The sequence below is a fragment of the Cynocephalus volans genome, chromosome 8 (genome assembly GCF_027409185.1).
Source record: "Cynocephalus volans isolate mCynVol1 chromosome 8, mCynVol1.pri, whole genome shotgun sequence".
Taxonomy (NCBI): domain Eukaryota; kingdom Metazoa; phylum Chordata; class Mammalia; order Dermoptera; family Cynocephalidae; genus Cynocephalus; species Cynocephalus volans.
Genome location: NC_084467.1, coordinates 16,097,517 through 16,121,053, shown reverse-complemented (window position 1 = coordinate 16,121,053; position 23,537 = coordinate 16,097,517). Strand labels below are relative to the sequence as shown.

Below are 23,537 nucleotides of genomic sequence, written 5' to 3'. Positions count from 1 at the left end.
CTCTTGGGCTGCGGTTTAACTAAGAAGCGGGGAATGCCAGACTCTGTAAAGGCAGACGGGCCGCTGAAGCGGAACCCGGTTCAAACCAAGGACCTGAACCAGAGAGCAGAGAAAGGAAACCGCCACCGCACCACCATGACAAACGGGCGCCACCAGGACAGCGCCCGGCGAACGTCCGGCGCCCGTCAGTACCAGAGCGCCCTCTCGCGCCCCCGCGCCCCTCGCTCGGAGAAGCACGTCCCGCGCGCTCCCTCCGCGCGCGTGGGGGGCGGGGCCGGCGCGGGGGCGTGCGCGCGCGCGGGGCCGCGAGCAGGGGGGCGGGGCAGCGGAGCTCGGCGGCTGGGCCTGGAGGACAGCGGCGGCGGCGGTGACGAGAGGCGGCGGGAGCGGCGCCGAGAGGCTGTGCGGGACGCGAGCGCCAGGAAGTGGGGGAGCGCAGAGGTAACGCAAGACGGAACCGGCGGGCGGGGAGCGAGCGCGAGCTCGCTGGGCCCCGAAGGCGAGTGGCACAGGCCGCTCGCCCGGGGCGCCGACGCAGCTTCTCGAGAGGAGGGGGCGGGGCGCCTAGGTCCCCGGAGGTGGTGCCTTTTGTCTGCCTTCCTCGGCCGCTCCGCCCCCTCCCCCTCCCCCCTGCAACCTAGCCCCCTGCCCCTCTCGCTGACGCCTCCTCCGGGGCCCTTCGGTGCGCGCACTCCCGCCCTTGTTTTGTTTGGACTTGGGGGAGGAGGGGTAGCGTTCCCCGGCCGTGCGACCCCGCGTCCCAGCGCGCTTGCGCCAGCGTCCTCCGCGGCGCCCGGATTGGCTGAGGGCTTGCGCATGCTCCGAGGCCGCGGAGGCCAGTCGTCTGTCCGCGCCTGCCCCTCACCCCATTCCCTCAGCGGTTTTCGGAGCCGGTTCGAAAGATGCCGGCGGCGGTGACTGGCTGCGGCGGGCCCGCCCCCCCGGGTTCTCCGCCCCCGCCGTCGCCCTTACGGAGCACCCAGTGGTGAGTGTGCGCCGCGCTGAGGTTCGCGATCCGCCGCTTCTTGCGTCGCCGAGGCGGGCGCTGCCGCGTCCCTGCGGAACGGGAGCCCTGCGCTGTCACCGCGCTGAGCCCTCGCCTCAGCTCCTCGGTGTCCGCCGTCCTGAGCCTCCCCGGCTTTCATCTGGCCCCGCTCTCTCCCCCCAGTGTGTGCGCGTTCGCCACAGGGGCCCTGTAGCGCTGCCTCTCGCTGCCTCGCCTCTTTGTCTCTCCGCTGCTCTCTGCCGCGCTCCTCTCAGCTTTCTGTGGGCGGGGTGCCAGCTGTTGGCTTTGCTGCTGCTGCTGCTGCTGCGACGTTGGCCTTAAGCTTTCATCTTCCCGTGCGGCCTAAACCAGACCTTGTTACTCGCCGCACCTTCGACGGTGTGGCCTGAGGTAGAGCAGTGCTGCGGGAGGCCGTCAGAACGTTCCCTCTCTCGGTCTGAGCGTTTGTGAAGACATGGAGGCAGGAGTGGTGAAGGGAGAGCCCCAGAGCTGAGGTCTGACCCCGAATTGACCACTGTCTGTGACTCGGGACAGTCACTTAACCCTTTTGAGGGAGGACTCTCTCCTGCCCAATCGGAGGATTAGACAGGGTGAACTGCCCTGCCCCTTCCTCGTGTAAATTCTCTCTCTGTTGTTGTGCTTCCTGACTTTCCACTGGAAAGGGAGAATCCAGTTAGAAATACGGCGAGGAAGTCACCTGAGACTTTTGGAGCAAGCTGTTTTGTGTTAGAGTGAGATTAAACATGACTAGTGTCATTTTGGGAGGAACTTTAATTTTGTTTAATCTGGCCTAGGCGTAAAGCTTGTTAACTTTAAAAAATTTTATTAGTGTGATTTGTTTCAGAGTAGAAGTAACATTTTAGGTGTTTGTGGGGTTTCTTTGGCCTTGTTTTTAAGCTTACTTGGAAGATTAAGGGCCGGAACTTTGTGGAGGAAGTATACTGACTCTTCATGTATAGATGAAAGTCTTAATTCTAGCCAGTTAGATTGTGATTATCTTGAGAGGAGGGACCACGTAGTGTCCTTATCGTCTGTGCCCAAGGTAAACAGTACATGCTGATTTACTGAATGCGAAAGTGGGAAAAAAAAAAAAAAGTTGTCAGCAGTTAAATTGCAGACATGCTTTTTGTGACATGACCCATTAAATCTGATTATAGTGAACGACTTCACATTAGGAACAATTTGAGGTATTCAGTGCATAACTAATGACATTATTATGTATAATGTATTACATGTTTTATGATGAAATATGAAATAATAGTACTTTCCCTAAAATGCGTATTATCAAAGACATCAATAAACTGAAATACATTGTTAAACTTCTACTTACTCTGTGGCTTTCTCTTGATATAGAGGGGGAATAAATAAATTCTGAGATTTTAGGCTTTTTACTTCTACAGTCCTTTCTTTATTGCCTGCATTAAAACAATTTAAGCATTTCCCTTGACAAAAGCAAATCTTTGTGTTAATCTAACATTAAGTAAAAAACATACCACAGGTGGACCACATATGCCACAGGTAACTCATTATTTGGGGCACATGTAAGAACCCAGGTCAAAAACATAAGTTTCAATTATTCATTCTTTCATTTAACAGATATTCGATGAGCACCTATTCTGTGCCTGGTATGGTCTTAGGCACCAAGTTTGCAGCAGTGAACCAACTAGATGAGATCTAGCTGGGGGGCAAGTCAGGGAACAAGCATGGCAGCCTAAAAAGTCTGATCATTCAGAAGTGCAGTAGCAAAACGTTTAGTTAATAGGTACATGGTGATATTAAGGCAGTGTGAATTAACCATCCATACAGTTTGGGGTTTTTTCTCTCTTTCTTTTTTTGCGGCTGCCTGGTACAGGGATCGAATCCCGGACCTTAGTGTTACCAACACCACACTCTAATCAGCTGAGCTAACTGGCCAGCCCTAGTTTTGTTAATTCTGTAACGAACAGTGAATTTATTAAATAATCCATTAACCCACCTATTATACAGAAAATACTAGAGAGTGAAGTTTTAGAGTTCCGCAACCTTTACTAAGGAAACTCAGAGCTGAGGCAAGCATTTCTTAATATTTTTCCTAAATAACTATGGGTTCTATCTTTTTTAACGTTCTTCAGATATACTAAATGAAGTAATAAGTACTGTCAGATGTCATTGTTCATTCAGCTTTTTTCAAAATAAATATTGAGTATCCACTATGTGTTGGATACTATTCTAGTAGGTGCAGGAGTGGATTAAAGTCTTAGTCCTTGTAGTGCTTTCATTGGGCGGGAGACACACGTAACGAAGAAGTAAACAAACATATTGAATTTCAGCTGGTGGTAAATACTATAAAGAAACCTGAAGAAAAAGAAAGATGGAAGGACTTTCTGAGGGGTGATATTAAGCAGAAACCTGATTTGAAGGGTCTAGGAAAAGAGTGTTCCAGTTTAAGAGACCAGTAAGTGCAAACACTCTGAGGCATGGAGCAGAGCACATTGCAAGGCCCAAAAGAATACCTATGTGTTTGGAGCCAAGAGAGGAGAGTGATAGGTAGAGTAGTAGGAAGTGAGATTAATGAGAGGTGGTATTGGAAGTTTTAAGCAGGAGAATGTCGGGATCTTTTTTTTTTTTTTTTTTGGTGGATGCAGCCAGGAAGATTGGCAAGCCAGTTTATCTCTAAGTGATTACAACATGGGCATACTTCTTATCTGGCCTAATTTAAACTATCATTCTTGTCCTTAGTTTAATGATGTCTGATGTCTTTATGGTCTGTGAACCTGTTGTTGCCCTGATTTTAATTTTAGTCAGTTTTATCATTTTGATACTGAGTATTTTCCTGTGCACCCACCCTCCTTTTTTAACCCATTTGTTTTAATTTTGAGTAATTCATGAATACAGAGTTGACTAGAAAGGTTTTGACACTTTTCAGTATTTTGTTTACAGGGAAGATATTTTTAAAAGATATGCCTATGAACAGGAACTCCTGAAGGTTTCGCTGACTTCCTGGTAGCATTTTCAACCTAGCTGGTGTTATTGTAGGTTAAGAAAGATAAATTCATTAGCAATATCACTTTACCAAGGATAATCTTATTGTGATATAGTTTCACTTCTTTGTAGAGTTTGCATTTAAAAATATCAGCAGATTTGCTTAGTTTTTTGTTCATTTTATTTTGTTTGCTGGCAGGGATCAAACCCCACATCTTGGTGTTATCAATGCTACACTAACCAACCAAGCTAAGCAGCCTAGTTTTTTTTTTTTTTTTTTTTAATAAGGAAAATATATTACTGTATGAGTGTGAGTTGGATGAATGAGCAAGTTTATATATTGAAATTATCCCAAGATAGATTTTTAGTTTTCACAAACCTAAATGATGCCCTTAAACCAATTTGGCCCTATTTTCACAGTTCAGAAAACAACTATTTTCATTCTGTATTTTATAATTTTTTGAAGTGAATTGCTACATGAGCTTTTTACATAGTTTTTGTAACAGTTAGTACTTTTAAGTATTCATGGGTAGTCCTAATTCACTATTGATAATAATTTTTAATGTATTATCATATCTTGAATTCTTTCAGCTGCCTTTCCTTACAGCTGATTGATGATTCACAAATTTGGTATTGTGCTTGGTGTTTCCATGAAAAGATTTTCCCTATAAATGTGAAAGCATTCTCTATGTTTGAATTTCTTGGATTTATTTTATATATATATATTTTGGTGGCTGACCAGTACAGGGATCCAAACCTATGGATTTTGGTGTTGTAAGGTATGCTCTAACCAACTGAGCTAACCGGCCAGCCTTGGATTTATTTTAGTTGTAGATTGGGATTATTACCTGAGAAGTTGAAAGCACTTGAATTCCTAGACAGGGTTAGAGCTTAATGTAGAGGTTGAATGACAAATCTGTCATCCCCCAACTCTTTGTTAATTGTTCATTAGCACAGAGGTCTGAACACTTAAATGATCATTTTCTTATATTGAGGAATTTTTATTATAAATTTTTATTGAGGAATTTTAGTTATTGAGTCCTAGATGAGATGGGAGGGGGGATGGGTGTTAATGATCAGGTAAATTTGAGTGACTACATGGGTTTTGTCTTTGAAGAGAATACTACTTGTATTCTCCTAGGTAATGGTCTAAATTTACTTCTCTGGGTCTGGAGGCGCTTAGAATATAATGTTTTTCAGCAGTATTTTTGCCTTTGTATTTTCCATTAATAGAGAAAAAAATTACTTCTTTAATGGAGATAGAGTTAAGATTACAGTTAATTTTCCTGACCCCTTTGAGAACAATAACAACGAAAGCCTTCTCTCTTTTGTAAACTGATCTTTGACTAAACATTTGACTGAACTGTTCCTTAGTCTCCTTATTCTATCCTTCTAAGTTCCTGATGGTAGCAGGAGGGGATGGAGTTAGGTTCTGTATAAGCTTTCTTGTCCTTGTTGCCTTTGTTCACGCGGAAGGTGCAACAGCTGCTGTGGCTTATGCATTTGTCTTAGTTGCTGCTTTACATAGTCTGTGTTTTGATGGTGGTTTATCTTTCCGAATAATAACTGACCAAGTCATCTGTCACTTAACTATAAGTTTTATAGTTATATTTTTTCCCTTTGGATGTATATTAAATTTAGACATTTTAGTTTAGTTCTGTTTCTGTTCATCTTCACACCAGGTCTTTTCTGTGCTTTAGGTTGACTCTTCACCACACTGAAACCATTAGGAAAAATCCTTGTGGTTAACAGCAGAGGCTTCAGAGTGTAACCTGTACTCGGGCCTAGAAATTATATTAAATGGCGACTGATACGTCTCAAGGTGAACTCGTCCATCCTAAGGCACTCCCACTTATAGTAGGAGCTCAGCTGATCCACGCGGACAAGTTAGGTGAGGTAGGGGCTGACGCATTCTTGAAGCTCACTCTTGGATCAGTCCCTGACTTCAGGCCCTGCTGCGTCCTTCTTGGTACATGTTCCTTCCCTTACTCTGGGGAGTCTAGGTTGTGAATCTGAAAAAAATCAAATAGATACAAAGTTCTTTTCATCTTCCCTTTCCCTTCAAATTCCCGAGGAAACCTCCAGTCTTCTAAATTTATTCCAAATAAAGTATAATTACTTATTTCCATTTGAAATTCTAGCTAAAATATTTTGAAAAGTATTTTTTTAAAGGTTGTATTTCACTTCAAAAAAACTTGTTAAAAGTAATTTGCATCAGATCCTGGAGTCAACTTGAAGAATACTCCTACATCTTCTGACACCCAGTTAGGCCCCTTGAGAAAGAGAGAAAAGAAAATTTTTTATGCGTGTTTGATTATGGCCATCTCTTTTCTTAGAAGGTAGAAGATAGCACCATGCCGATTCGTCGAGCTGTGAATTCTACCCGGGAAACTCCTCCCAAAAGCAAGCTTGCTGAAGGGGAGGAAGAAAAGCCAGGTAAAGTAAAGCAGTGGTACAACTTAAAAAGGCAGAAGTTTTTACTGCAATTTGGAGTGTCACATAAATCCTTTTGAATTTAATTGCTCTTTTTTCATGGCAAAGTGTTTCAGGGGAACATTTAAAAAGAGAAGTGGTAGCTTTTGGTATGTCATTGCCAAACCATATGGGAAAAGTAATATTTCATATTTAAAGATTTTTAGAAGGTGAAAATGTCATGTTTCAATGTCTGTTGAGTGACTGAACTTCTATTAAGCCATAACTCTTAAGCAGTTATTCTTGAGAAAATATTGTGAAATTGAATTTATAGCTGTATTATTATAGTAAAACCCAGTAAATGGCTTTTAGTCTTTCATCCTTTTTTAGAATAAGGCAGTATATAAATAAACATATGATTAATAGTAAATTCTTACCCATGCAGCCAGTTAGGTCAAATGGTTGGTGTGAGGGGCTGTGAAAGATACATCATGATGAAAAATACATCTTACTGTGGGAAACCTAAATGCAGTTATCTGTATCCCCAGATACCATTGTTATAATGAAGTTCTGACCCTAATACTTTGTGATCCTAAGCATTTGGAAAACACTTCCAGAAGCAGCAGAAAAGGCCAAAGGAGGACAGGAATCTCTCACTTAGTACAAATACTGGCCAACAGGCTTTTCCTAAAACATTTTATATAATCCTCATAATAACTCTGTGAGGTAAGGATACTGAGACTTGGAGATGTCAAAGAACTTGCCCTAAGATCATTGAGCTAGAAGGTTATAGACTGAATTTGAATCCAAGTGTGTCTGACTCTAAAACCTCAGTTTTGGCTGAACAGATATGGGAGTTTGGACCAGTCTGGTCTGTGCAAGTCTAGTTGAAGAGCATAATCCAGGACAGGGTTTGTGAATGATAGTTGACTGTTCTAAAATTTATGGCTTATAATTTTAATTGCCTGAAAGACTAGAAAATCCTTTAAAATTGTATTTATGTAGTTTAGTTATAAAAAGAAGTGACATTTAAAAAATTCTCTTTATTTGTTTAAGTGAAGGCCACAGAAAAGTCCTCATCATTATTCTATTAATGAGTTCACATAATTTAAATGATCAAAGTCTTTAAGCATATACTTTTATTCTTTGCCTAAGTTTTGCCACTGGAGTCCCTTTTTTTTTTTTTTTGAAGTTTCTTTGTAAACAGTGCCTGGAGTTCTGTGTTATATAGTAGCTGCTGAAAGAGACATGCTGTGAAGAAAAAGCACAACTGCAGACCTCAGTGTTCTCCCTCTCATATTTTTACCCTTGCCCCCATCATTCCACTTGGAAAATATGTGCTCATTTTTTGTTACTTATTCTCTTTCTAAGATTTGTCCATTAAATTATAAAATGGCTAATTTCTTAATTACGGGTCTCGATATTGCAAAAGATTTGGTGTAAAACAATTTTCTCTCTCAGTATAATTTCCTGGTCCATCTCCTTTTCTTACAAAATGGTCTGGATAAATAATTACTTGAATAGGCAAATTCAGTGACATAAAGAAATGAAAGAAACTGTACTCAGTCATTTGTTGTTCATTTTAGAATTCACCTGTTAATTAGAACATTTGGCTGGTCTGTTTAATAAAATAAGCTTTAACTCTTTTGTTGACTCAGGCTCTAATACATCTACCTAATATAATTCTGCCAACCTGATTTTTTTAGAACCAGACATAAGTTCAGAGGAATCTGTCTCCACTGTAGAAGAACAAGAGAATGAAACTCCACCTGCAACATCTAGTGAGACAGAGCAACCAAAGGGGGAACCTGAGAATGAAGAGAAGGAAGAAAACAAGTCTTCTGAGGAAACCAAAAAGGAGTAAGAAGTTATGTCTTCTTGCTATTTATAGTTGAATACTGTGTAAAAAGACTGTAGATCAGATTGTTTTATAATGTTGGTTTATGCCAGGTACTTCTGTTTGGATTTACTTTTATTTTTTTATTTTTTATTTTTTTTGGATTTACTTTTAGAATTATCATTCGGAAAAGGTTTATTTATGTTTTTGTATGACTTCATTGTAGTAGTTAGCAAAACAATGGTTTTGAATAATCCAGAAGTCTTTTCTTTTTGGAATGTGTTTTTGTGGGAGTGTCTGCTATTTTAATTAATAACAAAATTTTAATGAGAATGAAACATAACTATAAAAATCTGACCTGGAAGACAATTCACTATTTTATTCCCACCTCTGTGCCAAGAATGAGTTATTTTTATGTGCTTATGTTAGAAAGAAATAAGCTGTACTGAGGCATTGCTAGAGTGACCTAAAACCCTGTTTTTGTTTGATGAAGTATTCAATTGGAGATAACTTTGAGAATCTGAAAGCAAAACTTTCTTTTGATGATCTGTATCTGTTCAAGTGATGGCAGTTCTTTTTTAATTAAAATTTTTTTTTTTGCAGGAGAGCTGGTAGCATTCATCCAACTCTTCATAATTGGTCAGAACAGTTAGAAATTTCTTTTGAAATAAAAAAATAACTTAGTAATAACTATATCTTCTAGGTGTTATCCTTAGTGAATCCTTTATCCCAGTTTCATAGCTATAAGTTAGATCTGTGGAATTTTTAGCAGCTATTCTATATTTTTAAATGTTCTAGTGCATGTGTTAGTGGCATAGAGTGCCATTATTATTATTGAGAGTAAAATTTATTTATTTATTTTTTTTGTCGTTTTCGTGACTGGCACTCAGCCAGTGAGTGCACCAGTTATTCCTATATAGGATCTGAACCTGCGGCGGGAGTGTCGCCGCGCTCCCAGCTCCGCACTCTACTGAGTGCGCCACGGGCTCGGCCCCGAGAGTAAAATTTATATAATGCTTTATGGCTCACAAAATTGTTTTGATAAACATAATATCATAAGTCTTGCACCACCTTGTGAAGGAGTTGGTACTACGTTAGTATTTTACAGCTGAGGAGACTGAGACTCATATCACTTACCAAAATCATGTAGTTAATAAGTGTTGGAGCTAAAACTCACCTCACCCACAAGGAATCTGACAGTGCACAAGCAGAAGTTAGAGAAAATTAAGAGTATGACTCATGGAACGTGTATGCCATGTCCCCTAAGTCATGGCTGCTTTCATGGCACTGTTAAGGGTGTCAGTGTGTTGACATTGAGTTCTTTCCACCATATCAAATTCCATCTGTTATAGTTGTTACTAGTATACATTTTAAATTCTCATTTCTTTTGGGTACTGGGCCTTCTTACTAGTGCTAATTTGTGTGAGTTCTCTCTCCTGCACCTAAGAGAAAACACCTTTTTAGTTCATTTATAGTATCATCCAGTGTTTTAAAAATGTTTTATTTTGTAAAGTTTTGCTTATTGTACATATCACCTTAGTGTATAAATAAATTGAAAAATTAATTTTTATCCTTCCCTGGTCTTTTTTTGATTTTATACTTCTCTCTGGAAAGTTTATCTTGAATAATAACAATTCTTTGTTTTAAAGTGAGAAAGATCAGTCTAAAGAAAAGGAGAAGAAAGTGAAAAAAACAATACCTTCCTGGGCTACCCTTTCTGCCAGCCAGCTAGCCAAGGCCCAGAAACAAACACCGATGGCTTCCTCCCCACGTCCCAAGATGGATGCAATTCTTACTGAGGCCATTAAGGCAAGTTTTTATTTCAAGGAGTTCATCTTAGATTTACTCTGTTCATCTTTTGCTTATTTAAAGGTGGCATTCTTCAGAAAACTTGGTCTATTTCCTAAAGGAGATTTAAATAGAAGAATGCCATTGTGAGGTTTATGTTTTTCTAACATAATCACATTTGGTGAGCAATGTTGTTTTTTTTTTTAATTCATATTTACTATGGCAAGTATTTTTAACTTTAGAATATTTTTTACTCAGTTAATTGATTAAGTACTACAGTTTTTATTTGAAGCCTGAAAATGTTAATTCACTCAACAGACATTTAAGGACTACCTTATCTGTGTCAGGCAACTCTGCTAGTGATACGACGTAGAGAGACAAGCAGGGTACTTGCCTGTATAACTTCTAATTGTGGCTCTAACTCAATAACATTGAGAATTTTTGTTAAAGTATCTTTAGATCTGTTAGTAAAGCTGAATGTCCAGTATTGGTATTGGTTATCTTTCACTCCTGAACTAAGAAACCCTCTTATAAATCCACTGCTTTGCTTCATCTTCTAGCCATTCCAAAATGCTTGCAAAAATTATCCTCCTTACATTGCTTTATGACTTTGCTATAATCCATTGACTTTCTTTAGCTTATGTGATCATCAGATGTAGTTTTCTTTTTTGTTTTGGCAGCTGGCCTGTACAGGGATCCAAACCCTTGACCTTGGTATTATAACGCTGCGCTATAGCCAACTGAACTAATCCGCCAGCCCCAGTTTTATTATTTTAATCTTTTAAGGTTTTCTTCTAATCTGACAGTACCTTTACTGTATAAGTCTTACTTAATTTTGCCTTATTTCGTGTTATCAGATGATAAAGAAGACTTAAATCAGATCCCTCATTTTCAGGGACCCTGTTGCTAGAGTCAGGACTGGGGCGTGAGATCATTTTAACCAAAGTTGGAATACATAAGAAGGAGCAGCCTGGTTGTCATTCTCGGAATTGGAGAACGTAGCACTGATACATAAACTGGAAAAGAGTTTGCCTTCAGGCCTCTCTCTTCACTTCTTCAAGACTTCTTATGCTCTCACCTCATTAAGAAAACTTTCTTGATCTAGATAGCTTTACCATAGTAAGATATTTATTCTTGTGTAGGCTTTCTTCTAGGATTTCACTTCATGACCATTCAGCCTGGGTTTGAAGGATGGAGAAGGGACTGAAAGTTTAAAATATTGAAATAATTTTTTTTTTTTTTTTTTTGTCTTTTTGTGACCGGTAAGGGGATCGCAACCCTTGGCTTGGTGTTGCCCGCACCGCGCTCAGCCAGTGAGCACACCAGCCATTCCTATATAGGATCCGAACCTGCAACGGGAGCGCCGCTGCTCTCCCAAGCGCCGCACTCTCCCGAGTGCACCACAGGACCGGCCCTGAAATAAAATTTTAAAACAATATAAATTTGGCCTAAAGAATGGTTTGAAATGATTGTGTGTATTCGTACAAATAATATGTATATACGTCATGTATATTCCATGCAATATAACATCATGATTTCAGACCACTGATACCATTTTCTGTATCAAACCAGAGTCCTGATGACTACTTCCATCTCATTGTCAGTTTGGTGAAGCAGGGGAATATTTGTTTTAGCATTAGAGAGTTCTTTTCTGCTTAGTTTTCTTTGCTTGGTGTTTTCTTATAAGGTCAGGAAATGAACTTGAGTAAGTTGTTAATAGTTCAAAGACTTGAATTAGGTGACCCATATTAACCCAACTTGTTTTGTGTTGTACAGTTTTTTCTGGTTCATCTATCTGTGAGTTACATTGTTGTCGGAGTATAACATTCAACCAAGTCCTTATCCAATGGGAATGAATAAGTGCTATGTTCAGTTTTAGACAATGGCAACACAAAATTGGTGGACTAGTCCATTAGATAAATAACAGATGCTACTTCTATTTGCTTCAAACTATAAAGCATGTGAAAAATATTTGCTGCCTTTGTGACATGTGAGATACTTAATTCTTCCATGGACATTAGTCAAATGGAGTCTAGATAAATAGGATGAAAATGGAAGAGGGCACTTTAAATTCCAATAGAATGCATCCATTGTTACTGAAAACTACCCTTAAGATTTTGCCTTCTGTAAACCCATTTTTATGCCATTTGTTCAGATGATCTTTGCTGCTGCTTTCTGCTGAGATTCATACAAAGCCTGCAGAGAAATATTGGTCTTGGTATGCCAAAACTCATTCTTTAAAACGGTCAGATCTGTGATCCTATAAGCAATAGAAATGTTCTGCTTTCTTCATTTTGATGCTAAAGATCTGTCTTCTAAATATAGAATAGAAGTAAAATGGAAAGAGGTTCTTCATTAGCACACAGTGTTGTTCTTTCATTGTATGATCTCTTTGGCTGTTTTGAACAATTTAAAATTGTTGCAGAAATATTTAGTAATTCTGTATTTTTCCACAGCCATTGTGAACTGAAGTTACTTGAAGTACTGTTTATTCTTCCCTGCCATTTTTATCATTCATTATCAATTTCACTTCCATAATAATTTATTTTGAAAATATGTGTCAGGTTCTTTGTCTAATTTTTTAAAAATTAATTTAAAATAATGTGCATGGTTTGATAAATGTGTTTTCTAGGCTTGCTTCCAGAAGAGTGGTGCATCAGTGGTTGCTATTCGAAAATATATCATCCATAAATATCCTTCTTTGGAGCTGGAGAGAAGGGGCTATCTCCTTAAACAAGCACTGAAAAGAGAATTAAATAGAGGAGTCATCAAACAGGTATTACACAGTTGTTGGACATAAGATTATTTGCTTCTTATTAAGTCCATATTTAGTAAAATTTAGTCTTTTTAAGGCTTTTTGTTAAAAAAATAAATTACGAGATGATGAAATACTTAAGCTTGACCTAGTTTTATTATCTGAGGGTAGGTTTCAAAAACAGTGTTGCCATTTGCTTTTACAGTTAAATATCCCTCTAGAGAGCAGAAACAATAAAATAGTACTCCTAATTGGATTTTCTTTAGAGGCTGTTTGTGCTTGGAATCATGTAGCACTGAAGATGAGAAGTAGAGTTACGAAATCCTTCTATTGCGATGCAAAGAGGATAATTAACTCGTCTTAGGTTTGTTAGATTTTTTTTTTTTTTTTAATTTAAAGATGACTGGTAAGGGGATCTTAACCCTTGACTTGGTGTTGTCAGCACCATGCTCTCCCAAGTGAGCTAACCAGCCATCCCTATATAGGGATCCAAACCTGTGGCCTTGGTATTAACAGCACCACACTCTCCCAAGTGAGCCATGGGCCGGCCCCCAGGTTTGTTAGCTTTAAAGCCTGACTTATGTGACTAGATTTGTTACCATTATAAATTAGCTTTGTAAGTAAGTTTACCTTAACTGATTAGTATCTAAACGATTAAAGCCTGTTAGCGTCAGGGAAGCCTGAGTGAATTGAGATTGGTACTAGAACCAGTATTAATTTCAGGCATTAAATCCATGTTACCTTGCATAGTACATTGAAGCATTTCTTAGAATCATAAAAATCTAAAGCTAGAATGAATTTTATCTTATCTAACTCTCTTCAGAGGTCTAGAGTGATAAAATAACTACCAAGTTCCCATGGTAGTGGCAGAAATAGTTCTAAGAACCTAACTTACCACATTCCCAGAGTTCTGTTGCCTTTTTTCTATACCTTTCTGCACAGTTTGATTACTATAGAATTCTGTGCCACAGGCATTTAAACCCTGCTTAGGAACTTTCAACAAGTACTTAATTCCATAAATGTATACTGAGTGCCTTCTGTGTTGCTACACAGGTGCTTGGGACTCCATCAGTGAATAAAACAGATTACTGTTGTGTGGAGCTTATAGTCTAGCTTTCTCAAAATGTTGTAAAACTGATATTTAAATGGCGTTTAAAGTGATCATGGATTAAAAGGTGTCTTACCTAGCCAGTATATTTATTACAGCCAAAGACTCATCCTTAACATAGTATATGTCAGAACAGCTTATGGGCTGGCTCATGTTTTTCTTTATGAAAATTTAGTTTGTGACTAATTCTTGCCTCCATAGGCTGACCCTCAGTATGATGCTTAAACAACACTTAATAGGCTAAATGCATTTCAGCTTGATTGCTGCATTGACAGCAGTGTAGGTACAGCTGACATTACATTAGCTCTTATATCACCATGTCCTATAATTCCCGTAGTCTAGTGCAAAGTTATATGAATACTAGAATGATTTAAAATAAAAATTTATTTTAGGTAAAAGGAAAAGGTGCTTCTGGAAGTTTTGTTGTGGTCCAAAAATCAACAAAAACACCTCAGAAATCCAGAAACAGAAAGGTAAGAGGTCTATACCACAGTTTCATTAAGCACTGTAATACTATTACTAATATAAAAATAATAACATTTCTTGAGTGTATACTCTGTACCTGACACTTTGAAAAGTGCTGCCTTTCTACTAAGGCCCAGAGTTATAAGTAATTTGTTTTAAGAAATTTTTTGTCCAGCTAATGAATAGAATAGCTAAGGTGCAAGTCCCAAGCACTCCAGTCCAGTTAAGTCTGTGGTCTTAACTGCCTTATTTATGGATAGCTGTATGAATAATGCTTTTTGTGAAATATCTTTAAACTAGAGGAGGTGTACAAGTACATTTTTACCTAGTACTAGACCCAAAAACTATGCCAAGAGCCAATTTTTCTTCTCTCTTTTTAAAAAAATACTACCACTCCCCTGCAAATGAATAATTTCGTTTACGTAAAGTATTTCTGCAATAATAAGGTAAGATATCTAGTATTTCATCTATGTCAGCAATTGAAATTATGAATGTTAGGCCTTTAAACAAAGTATACCATTTCTTTTGACTTTTATATGTATTTTTAACTCAATCTGAAATTTTTATCTGAAAGAAATTGCCACACAAGTGACATTATGCCACTGTGTTATGATTTATTTGAATGTGGAAAAAAAGCGATAGTTTTCCTTTTGCCAGATGATTTGGCAGTCAACTGGGGAAAGCCCTTGAATTGTATGTAGAAGCATTTGAACAGAAAGCTCTATATTCTGTAATGATTGTAATTTTTGATATTATATTTCAGAAGAGGAGCTCTGCAGTGGATCCAGAACCACAAGTAAAATTGGAGGATGTCCTCCCACTGGCCTTCACTCGCCTTTGTGAACCTAAAGAAGCTTCCTACAGTCTCATTAGGAAATATGTGTCTCAGTATTATCCTAAGCTTAGAGTGGACATCAGGTATGAGGCATTGGCCTGGATCTTAAAATATGGCATGTTATTCCCCTAGCCCATTTTTCATGAGAAAGGAGATAACTTATCCAAGAAGGATTACTTTTATCTAAGCTAGAAATAAAATCTTTTATTGTGGGTTGTATTTTTTGGCCCAATTAGTTTTTCTTTTCTTATCTCCATATGTCATTTTTTTTTTTGAAACCCAAACCACATGTTCTTTTATAAGATCCTGACAAAGTAACTCTTTTTATATTGTCAGCTGTTAGAATATTTAATACTGAACTCTATGTCCTCTTAAATACTCATTTTTTAGAGTTATATCTGAGAACATAAGAGAATTCAGGCTTCGATAATACTTAACGTCTACGTAGAAATAGCATATCTTCATCATTTAAACATGTAATGTAAAATCCTGAAATAATTTTGATAGTAACTCATTTGTTAAAATTGCCACTTAGCATCTGGACTGATCATTTAGATTGTCACATTTGCTCAGTTGTGGATTCATGGAGACATTAATTTGTTTAAATTTGTGATTCACAGAATCACATTTTGAGTTTTGAATGTGTTTGTATGAGATCTTTGTTGTGATGACTTTTGGAAAATTGTATTTAATCTAGAGTTCTTTCCATGGAGGATTACTAAATTGAATGCACATTGTCCTGATAGAGTTTAGTACTGGTATTTACTTGGCATTACTGAGGCACACAATTAGAATTGCTGAGGTTTCAGAAGCCCCATTTTCAGAAAATCACTTGGTGGTCTTCAAAGTGTCTAATAAAATAGTGCAAAAGAAAAGAGAATCACAGAAGTAGGAAATTTGAAATTAATATCCTGATGCTGTTATGCTTATGTTCTGAGTATGGTAGTAGTACGCAGAGAAAACTGTGGATAAGAAATGCATTGTTTGATGTATTTAAAAATGGAAACACATTCATCTTTATCTGCCTTTATTCTCTACTTTTTGATGACTGGAGACTATCCTTCCCCATTTTTTTCTTTCCTTATGGTTCTACTCTTTAAGATAATGTGGTGTTACTGGTGTAACTTTGCTCCATGTCTAGTCTTTTGAAACATTTTCTGTCACCATCTGATGTTGAAACAATATTTGCCTGATAGTAATAAATGAGTTGTTGACCCAAAGATGCTAATGAACCTGAAGACCTTTTCTCATGATCTTTTTTTTTTTAATGGTAACTTTTTCCTTTGAAACTTTTTTTCTTTACTTATGTGAAACTATTGATTTTCTCTATTTCTGATTATAGTGGAGTCTTTCTTGTCATATACACATTTAACATGAAAATTTAGCCATTCTTGCTTGGCAAAACAAAAGAGTGAGAAAAATACTTTTTTGAAGTATTAGTTGTCTGTACTTGCTGTCTGTAATTTCTTACCTCCCACTCTCTTTTTGGTGACTTGCCATGATCTTGGTGTTACAAGGCTGTGCTCTAATCATCTGAGCTAACCAGCCAGCCCTCTACTCTCTCTTAAACCTATTGTTAGTCATACTTTATCCCTACTGCTTTATCTTCCTGTCAGCTTCACCAGTGACCGCATTACAAGTCTCACTCGTCATAGTCCTTAGCTTACTTGCTGCCCTCTCACCAGCATTTGACACACTTGTTGATTCCTCTCTGCTTGAAACATTTTATTGACTTTCCTTCCAAGATACCACACTTTCCTGATTTTACTCCAGCCTTACTATACTTCCTTTCTCAATCTAAGGGCTTCAGGTTTGTCTCTTAATGTAAGAATGCCCCCAGGGTTATACCTGATGGCTTTTTTCTTTTCTGTCCACACTTGGTAATTTCTTCCATTTACAAGGCTTTAAATAGCACTTATACACTATTAATTTACAAATTTATGAATCTAGCCCATACCTCCCTCCTAACTCCAGATTCATTTTTATAGATACCTACTTGACATCACCACTTACATGTCTAACTTAAATGTTCAGAACTGATCTTTTGATCCCCCCACCCCCAAAAAAGCCCTGTACCTCCCATATCATCTCCATCTCAGTTAATGATAATATCTTTCCGGTTGCTGGAGCCAAAAACCCTGGCTTTGTGCTGGTCTCTTCTCTTTGTCACCCACCTGCATCTGATCTCTAAGCAATTACTTTGTCTTTAAAATACATCAGTAAACAGGCTACTTCTCATTATCTCCACTATTACCACTCTCTTCCAGGCCACCATCATCTCTCACCTGTATTAGAGCAGTAACTTTCTAATTGCTTTTTTCATGTTCCCCTTCAGTATGTTCTTAACATCACAGTTAACAATGTAAGATAATATCACCTTTCTACTCAAACCCTCCAGTGGCTTCCCATCTGCCTCACAGTTAAAGCCAGAGTCTTTAAAATGGCTTACATGGCACTATATTTCTGTTGCATCTCTGACCTAATTTACTACTCTTCCCTCCTTCACCTGCCTCATACTCTTTATATTTCCTATCCCCTTTGCCTGAATGGTTTTTCCCCGGAATCCACTTTGCTGATTCCTTTACTTTCTTCAAGTTTTTACTCTAATGTCATCACCATAGGCTTGCCTTGACTGCTTTATCATTATCATTATTATTATCATCATCATCATTATTATTTTGACTTACAGGTAACAGAAATTTATTTCTAGCAGTTCTAGAGACTGGAAGTCTGAGGTCAGGATGCCAGCATGATTGGGTTCTCTGTGGGCTCTCTTCCAGATTGTAGAGTGCCACCTTCTCATTATATCCTCATGTGGTGGAAGGAGTCTTTATTACCTTTTATTCGTTTTTTTTTTGGAAAAAACTTAGAACATAACCATCTCACAGGTTAATTATTCCTTATCCAAAATGCTTGGGACCAGAAGTGTTTTGGATTTCAGATTTTTTTTGGTTTTGGAATATTTGCAGAAATGCATACCAGTTGAGCATCCCTAATCTGGAAATCCAAAATGCTTCAATGAGCATTTCCTTTGAATATCAGGTCAATGCTCAAAGAGTTTCAGATTTTAGAGCATTTTGCATTTTTGGATTAGGGATGCTTTACCTGTACTAACATAGTTTCTAACAACGTTAATAATTCTTTAACATTATCTAACTCAGTCCATGTTCAAATATTCCCAGATGTCTCCAAAATGACTTTTTAACAGTTGTTTTTTTCGAGTCAATATCGTAACATGGCCCACACATTGCATTTAGTCAATATGACCAACGAAAACCTTTCTCCCTTCTCCAAGCATTCTGAATCCTACTTCTTTCCCTTGTTTTTCTCCATAGCACTCATCATGTTCTAACATACTACATAATTTTTTGCTTTTTTTTTTATTGCCTTTCTACCCCATTAGAATGTCAAACTCTTGAAGGCCATTATTTTTTGTTGATATTGTTCACTGCTGTTTCCCTAGAGCCTAGCTCACAGTAGATATTCAATAAATATGAGTTGAATGAATGAATGAATGACACATGGGCAGTTCTCTTGACCTTTTCACTCAAGGAGCATATGCCTTATGTGGGTTGAGACACGAATTCCTTCTCCCATTTACTAGAGCATTGTGGGCACACAGGCTTTGGAACCACACCCCTTAGGTTTAAATCCTAGTTCTATCATTTTCTAGCTTTGTATCTTTGAATAAGTTAACTCTCTGTGTCTCAGTTTCCTTGTTGAAAACCAGTGTATAACCCACAGAGCTTAAATCTCTTAGTTCATGTTAAGCACTTAGAACAGTGTCTGGCATCTAATAAGCGCTCAATTCATGCCAATGTTATTAGTCTCAGTTTCAGTATACTTCTCATGGTATGAACACCACACCATGCTGAAACTATGATGCTAATAATGTTTGAAGACTTTTTTTTATACAGCATGTGTGTCACCTCCATAATTTGATAGCAGTAATTTTTCTTTACAGATCTAGAGGAAAAACTGGACATACTAGGTTTACATAGAAACTTTTGGTTGGCCTCTAAGAAGGTGTCTTTCAACATTTTTGAGGGTACCATCCAGACACACACACACACACACACACACACACACACACACACAAAAAAAAAAATCTGAACGTAATTCTGTCATATGGCATTAGAAATCAGAGTTTAAAATCTAATCCTTGTATAAGATGTAACTGATAACTTTTTTTTTCTCTTTCTAGTCATACCAAGAAGTGAACATAGCCCAAGATTCAGTTTTATGCCCTATACTTTTCCCTAAACATATTAATTTCTTTGGAGACCTCTTAAATTCTTAATAGTTTCAACATTTTTAAGTAATTTCAAGTTTCTTGATCTTAATTTCATCTCTGCATTTCTAACAGATTGATGTTTAGATTTTGCCTCAGAGAATTCCAGAGTTGGATGAGACTTTAAAGATATCCATACTTTGCTTGTTAATATGGTTTGGTTACTGTTGTGGTTTGATGGTAATAAATGATGGGTTTGGGGAGTGCCCTGGCAATTTGCAGATTAGTTTTGTATGGTACATTTTTCTGTATGGACAAGTAATGACTTAGCTTCTTTGCTTGAAAAAAAAGAATGCCACTTGTTAAGGATGCCAGAAATTTATTACTTTTGTCCATTTTAATGAAATACTACATATAATAGGAATCAGACCTTTAGATCTGGGAATAACCCTGGATCTGTTTCTTTAAATTTTTCTTTTATTGATGTTTATTAATATTTTTTGTTTTTCTCTGCAGGCCTCAGCTGTTGAAGAATGCTCTGCAGAGAGCAGTAGAAAGAGGCCAGTTAGAACAGATAACTGGCAAAGGTGCTTCGGGGACATTCCAGGTTAGAGGCCAAAGGCTTGGTTGTAGAGAAGTGGTTCTCAAAGTTTTTGGTTTAAGGACCTCTTTACACTCTAAAATTTATTGAGGACCACCAAAGAGCTTTTGTTTATATGGATTATACCCATATTTACTATATTAGACATTAAAACTGAGGAAATTTTAAAATATTTATTAATTCTTTTAAAAATAACAGTAGTAAACATGTTAACATAAATAACACATTTTTTAATGAAAAACAACTGTATTCCCCCCCCCAAAAAAAAATTATTTTAATGAGAAGAAGGGCACTGTTTACATTTTTGCAAATGGCTATAAATGTTTAACTTCATAGACTACAGCTGGCATCTGTTCCAACGTGTTTCGGGGTGTGTCTATAGAGACATAATACAGCCTTACACAGGAATATAGTTAGAAAAGGGTGAAATACTTTAAGGTAACTTTCAGATTGTTGCGGACATATTCTTTGATACCACACTAAAATTCAACAAATGGTAGTTTGTTTTTAACAGGTTTATTGAGGCATGATTTACATACTATAAGATACACTTGTTTTATGTTACAATTTATAATTCGTCTGTTTTTAGTTAAATTACAGAGTTGTACATCTGTCACCACAATCCAGTTTTAGTACCTTTTCATTCCATTTGCAGTTACTACCCATTTCCACCTCCATCCAGCCTCAGGCAGGCTACTAGTCTACTTTCTCTATATAGATTTGCCTTTTCTTCACATTTCATATAGGTGGAATCATACAGTATGTGGCCTTTTGTGTCTGGCTCTTTTCACTTAGCATAATGATGTTTTGAGTTTTATCCATGTTGCAGCATGTATCAGTACTTTTTCTCGCTTATTGCCAAATGGTATTCCATTGTATAAATATATCACATTTTGTTTATCCATTCATTAGTTGATGGACATTTGGGTTATTTCCACTTTTTAACTAATTATGAATAATGCTACCTATGAACAGTTAATGTCCAACTTAGTGTGAATATGTGTTTTTATTTCACTTGGGTATATGACTAGGAGTGGACTTGCTGGGCTCTATGATAAATATGTTTTAAGAAATTGGCTGTGTGGCTGCACCATTTTATATTCCAACCAACAATGTACAGAAGTACTTTTTGAAAGTTTGTGGAAAAATAAGAATTGAAATATAATATGAATCTTTTCATGAACTTTTTGAAGTACCGTCCTGTAAGGGTTTCAGTTTCTATATCCTCACTAACATTTGTTGTTCTCTTTTTACTTCATATCCCAAAGCCATACTAGTCGATATGAAGTGGGTATCTCATTGTGGTTTGGATTGGCATTTCCTTGATGACTACACTACTGATGTTGAACATCTTCATGTGCTTAATGGCCATTTGTTTTTAAGGATTTTACAGTTTCTTTTATGAGTTTTATAGTTTGGGCTCTTATATTTATGTCTATTGAATTTTGTTTATAGTATGAGGTAAGGGTTTAATTCATCTTTTTGCATGTAGATATTCAGTTGTCCCAGTACCATTTATTGAAAAGACTATTTTTTTCCTTAGTGAATTGCCTTGCTACCTTATCAAAAATTAATTGACCATCAGTATAGAGTTTGTTTCTGTACTCCCAGTTCTGTTCCATTGGTCTATATATGAATCCTTAGTGCCAGTACCACACTGTCTTCTGATGACTGTAGATTTAGAGTGAGTTTTGGAATTTGGAATTATAAGTCCTCGAACAATCAAGAATGTTTTGAGTATTCTGGGTCCTGTGCATTTCTGTACAAATTTTAGGATCCTGGACTAGCCGGTTTGCTCAGTTGGTAAGAGCATGGTGTTATAGCACCAAGGTCAGGGGTTCAGATCCCTGTACCAGCCAACCACCAAAAAAAAAAAAAAAAAACGAAATTAGGATCTACTTGTCAATATCTGCCAAAAAAATAAAAAAACAACCAACACCAGATGGGATTTTGGTAGGACTTTCATTGAACTTATAGATCAATTTGGGGAGAATTGGTATCTTTCCAGTGTTGTTGTCTTTTCATTTAATTTCTCTAATTAGTGTTTTGTGGTTTTCAGTGTACAGGCCTGATTTCTTTTGTTAAATTTATTCCTTAGTATTGTATTCTTTTTCCATGCTATAGTGAATGGAGGTGTTTTCTTATTTTCATTTTTAGATTGTTCATGCTGTTCTGTAGAAGTATAATTGATTTGTCTATTAATGTTGTATCCTGCAACCTTACTGAACTCATTTATTAGTTCTGGTAGTTTTTTTTGTGGATTCCTTAATATTTTCTACATACAGGATTACGTTATCTGCAAGTAAAGACGATTTTACATCTTCCTTCCCAATCTGGAAGTCTTTTACTTCTTTTTCTTGCCCGATTGCTCTGGATAGAACCTGCAGTACAGTGTTAAGTAGAAATGGTGAGAGCAGACATCCTTGTCTTATTCCCCATCTTAGAGAGAAAAGCATTTAGTCTTTAACCATTAAGTCAGCTGTAGGTTTTTCATAGAGGTTTGTGATCAGGTTGAAAAAGTTCTCTTCTGTTACTAGTTTGTTGGGAGTTTTTATCATGAGTGGTTATTGGATTTGTCAAATGCTGTTCTGTGTCTATTGAGATGACTATGTGGTTTGTGTTCTTTATTCTGTTGATACAGTCTGTTATATTGATTTTTGTGGTAATTTCTTAAAGGTTAGTTGCCACGTGGAACCTGAAACCATATTAGGGAACTTATTGTGTACTCTGTTACCTTAAAATTCATTGGTTTATCTTGAACTCTGAGTAGATCTTTTAACCATGCATAATTTTGTAACATAATGGATTGGTCTTTTGGAAAATAGTGGCTTGTTGAGTTATGCAAATTCTCAAAATGTTGACATTTCATCAGACAGTAACAAAAATTACAATCATTAGGGGTCGACCTGTGGCTCACTCGGGAGAGTGCGGTGCTGGGAGTGCAGCGGCGCTCCTACCACCGCGGGTTTGGATCCTATATAGGGATGGCCGGTGCTTTCACTGGCTGAGCGCAGTGCGGATGACACCAAGCCTAGGGTTACGATCCCCTTACCGGTCACAAAAAAAAAAAAAAGAAAAATTACAATCATTAGGATCAGCCATTGGTCTCATAAGAACAGTATTTTTAATTATTGGGAAGATACCAAGCTCACAGCAATAGATACAAGTTTTCTACAATTTGAATTTTCTCCTGAAAGGTTGAATTTTATCATTGGCAGTGAATACTGTTGTTTTTCTTAAAGTGACGACAGGCTTACTTAATTCATTTTCAATATAATGTCTACCCCATACCCAAGTCTGAATAACCATAGTTTATCTGTCACTTGTTCCTTCAAGTAAAAAGGGTATTCCATGAAAAATACAACTAGTTCAGCTCGTAACTCACTCAGGTGCTTTTCCTTAAGACCACGATACCTCCATATGTAGCAGATATACCTAATGCATTCTTTCTGTTTTGTCCCATAAAATATTAAAAAGATACACACTCAGGGTTGACATTTAATATAAAATATTTTTTACTCCTTTATCAACAGCATTC

General features: G+C 37.6%; 1 protein-coding gene across 6 annotated transcripts in view; it reads left to right on the top strand.

The window, feature by feature from the left end:
- The first annotated feature begins 321 nt into the window (after positions 1-321).
- Positions 322-23,537, top strand: part of HP1BP3 (heterochromatin protein 1 binding protein 3) — a 29,583-nt gene continuing 6,367 nt past the window's right edge. For 2 of the 6 annotated variants that reach the window (XM_063105548.1, XM_063105554.1), the window contains exons 1-9: positions 322-441; positions 5,668-5,863; positions 6,304-6,403; positions 8,086-8,239; positions 9,866-10,025; positions 12,637-12,780; positions 14,260-14,340; positions 15,096-15,250; positions 19,915-20,005. In XM_063105548.1, coding sequence (XP_062961618.1) covers positions 5,768-5,863; positions 6,304-6,403; positions 8,086-8,239; positions 9,866-10,025; positions 12,637-12,780; positions 14,260-14,340; positions 15,096-15,250; positions 19,915-20,005 — 981 coding nt within the window. In that variant the 5' untranslated portion in view covers positions 322-441; positions 5,668-5,767. Of the gene's footprint in view, positions 442-865; positions 986-1,066; positions 1,168-5,667; positions 5,864-6,303; positions 6,404-8,085; positions 8,240-9,865; positions 10,026-12,636; positions 12,781-14,259; positions 14,341-15,095; positions 15,251-19,914; positions 20,006-23,537 lie in introns of those variants that run through there. The other 4 variants (XM_063105551.1, XM_063105550.1, XM_063105552.1 and 1 more) reach the window with 4 other exon arrangements.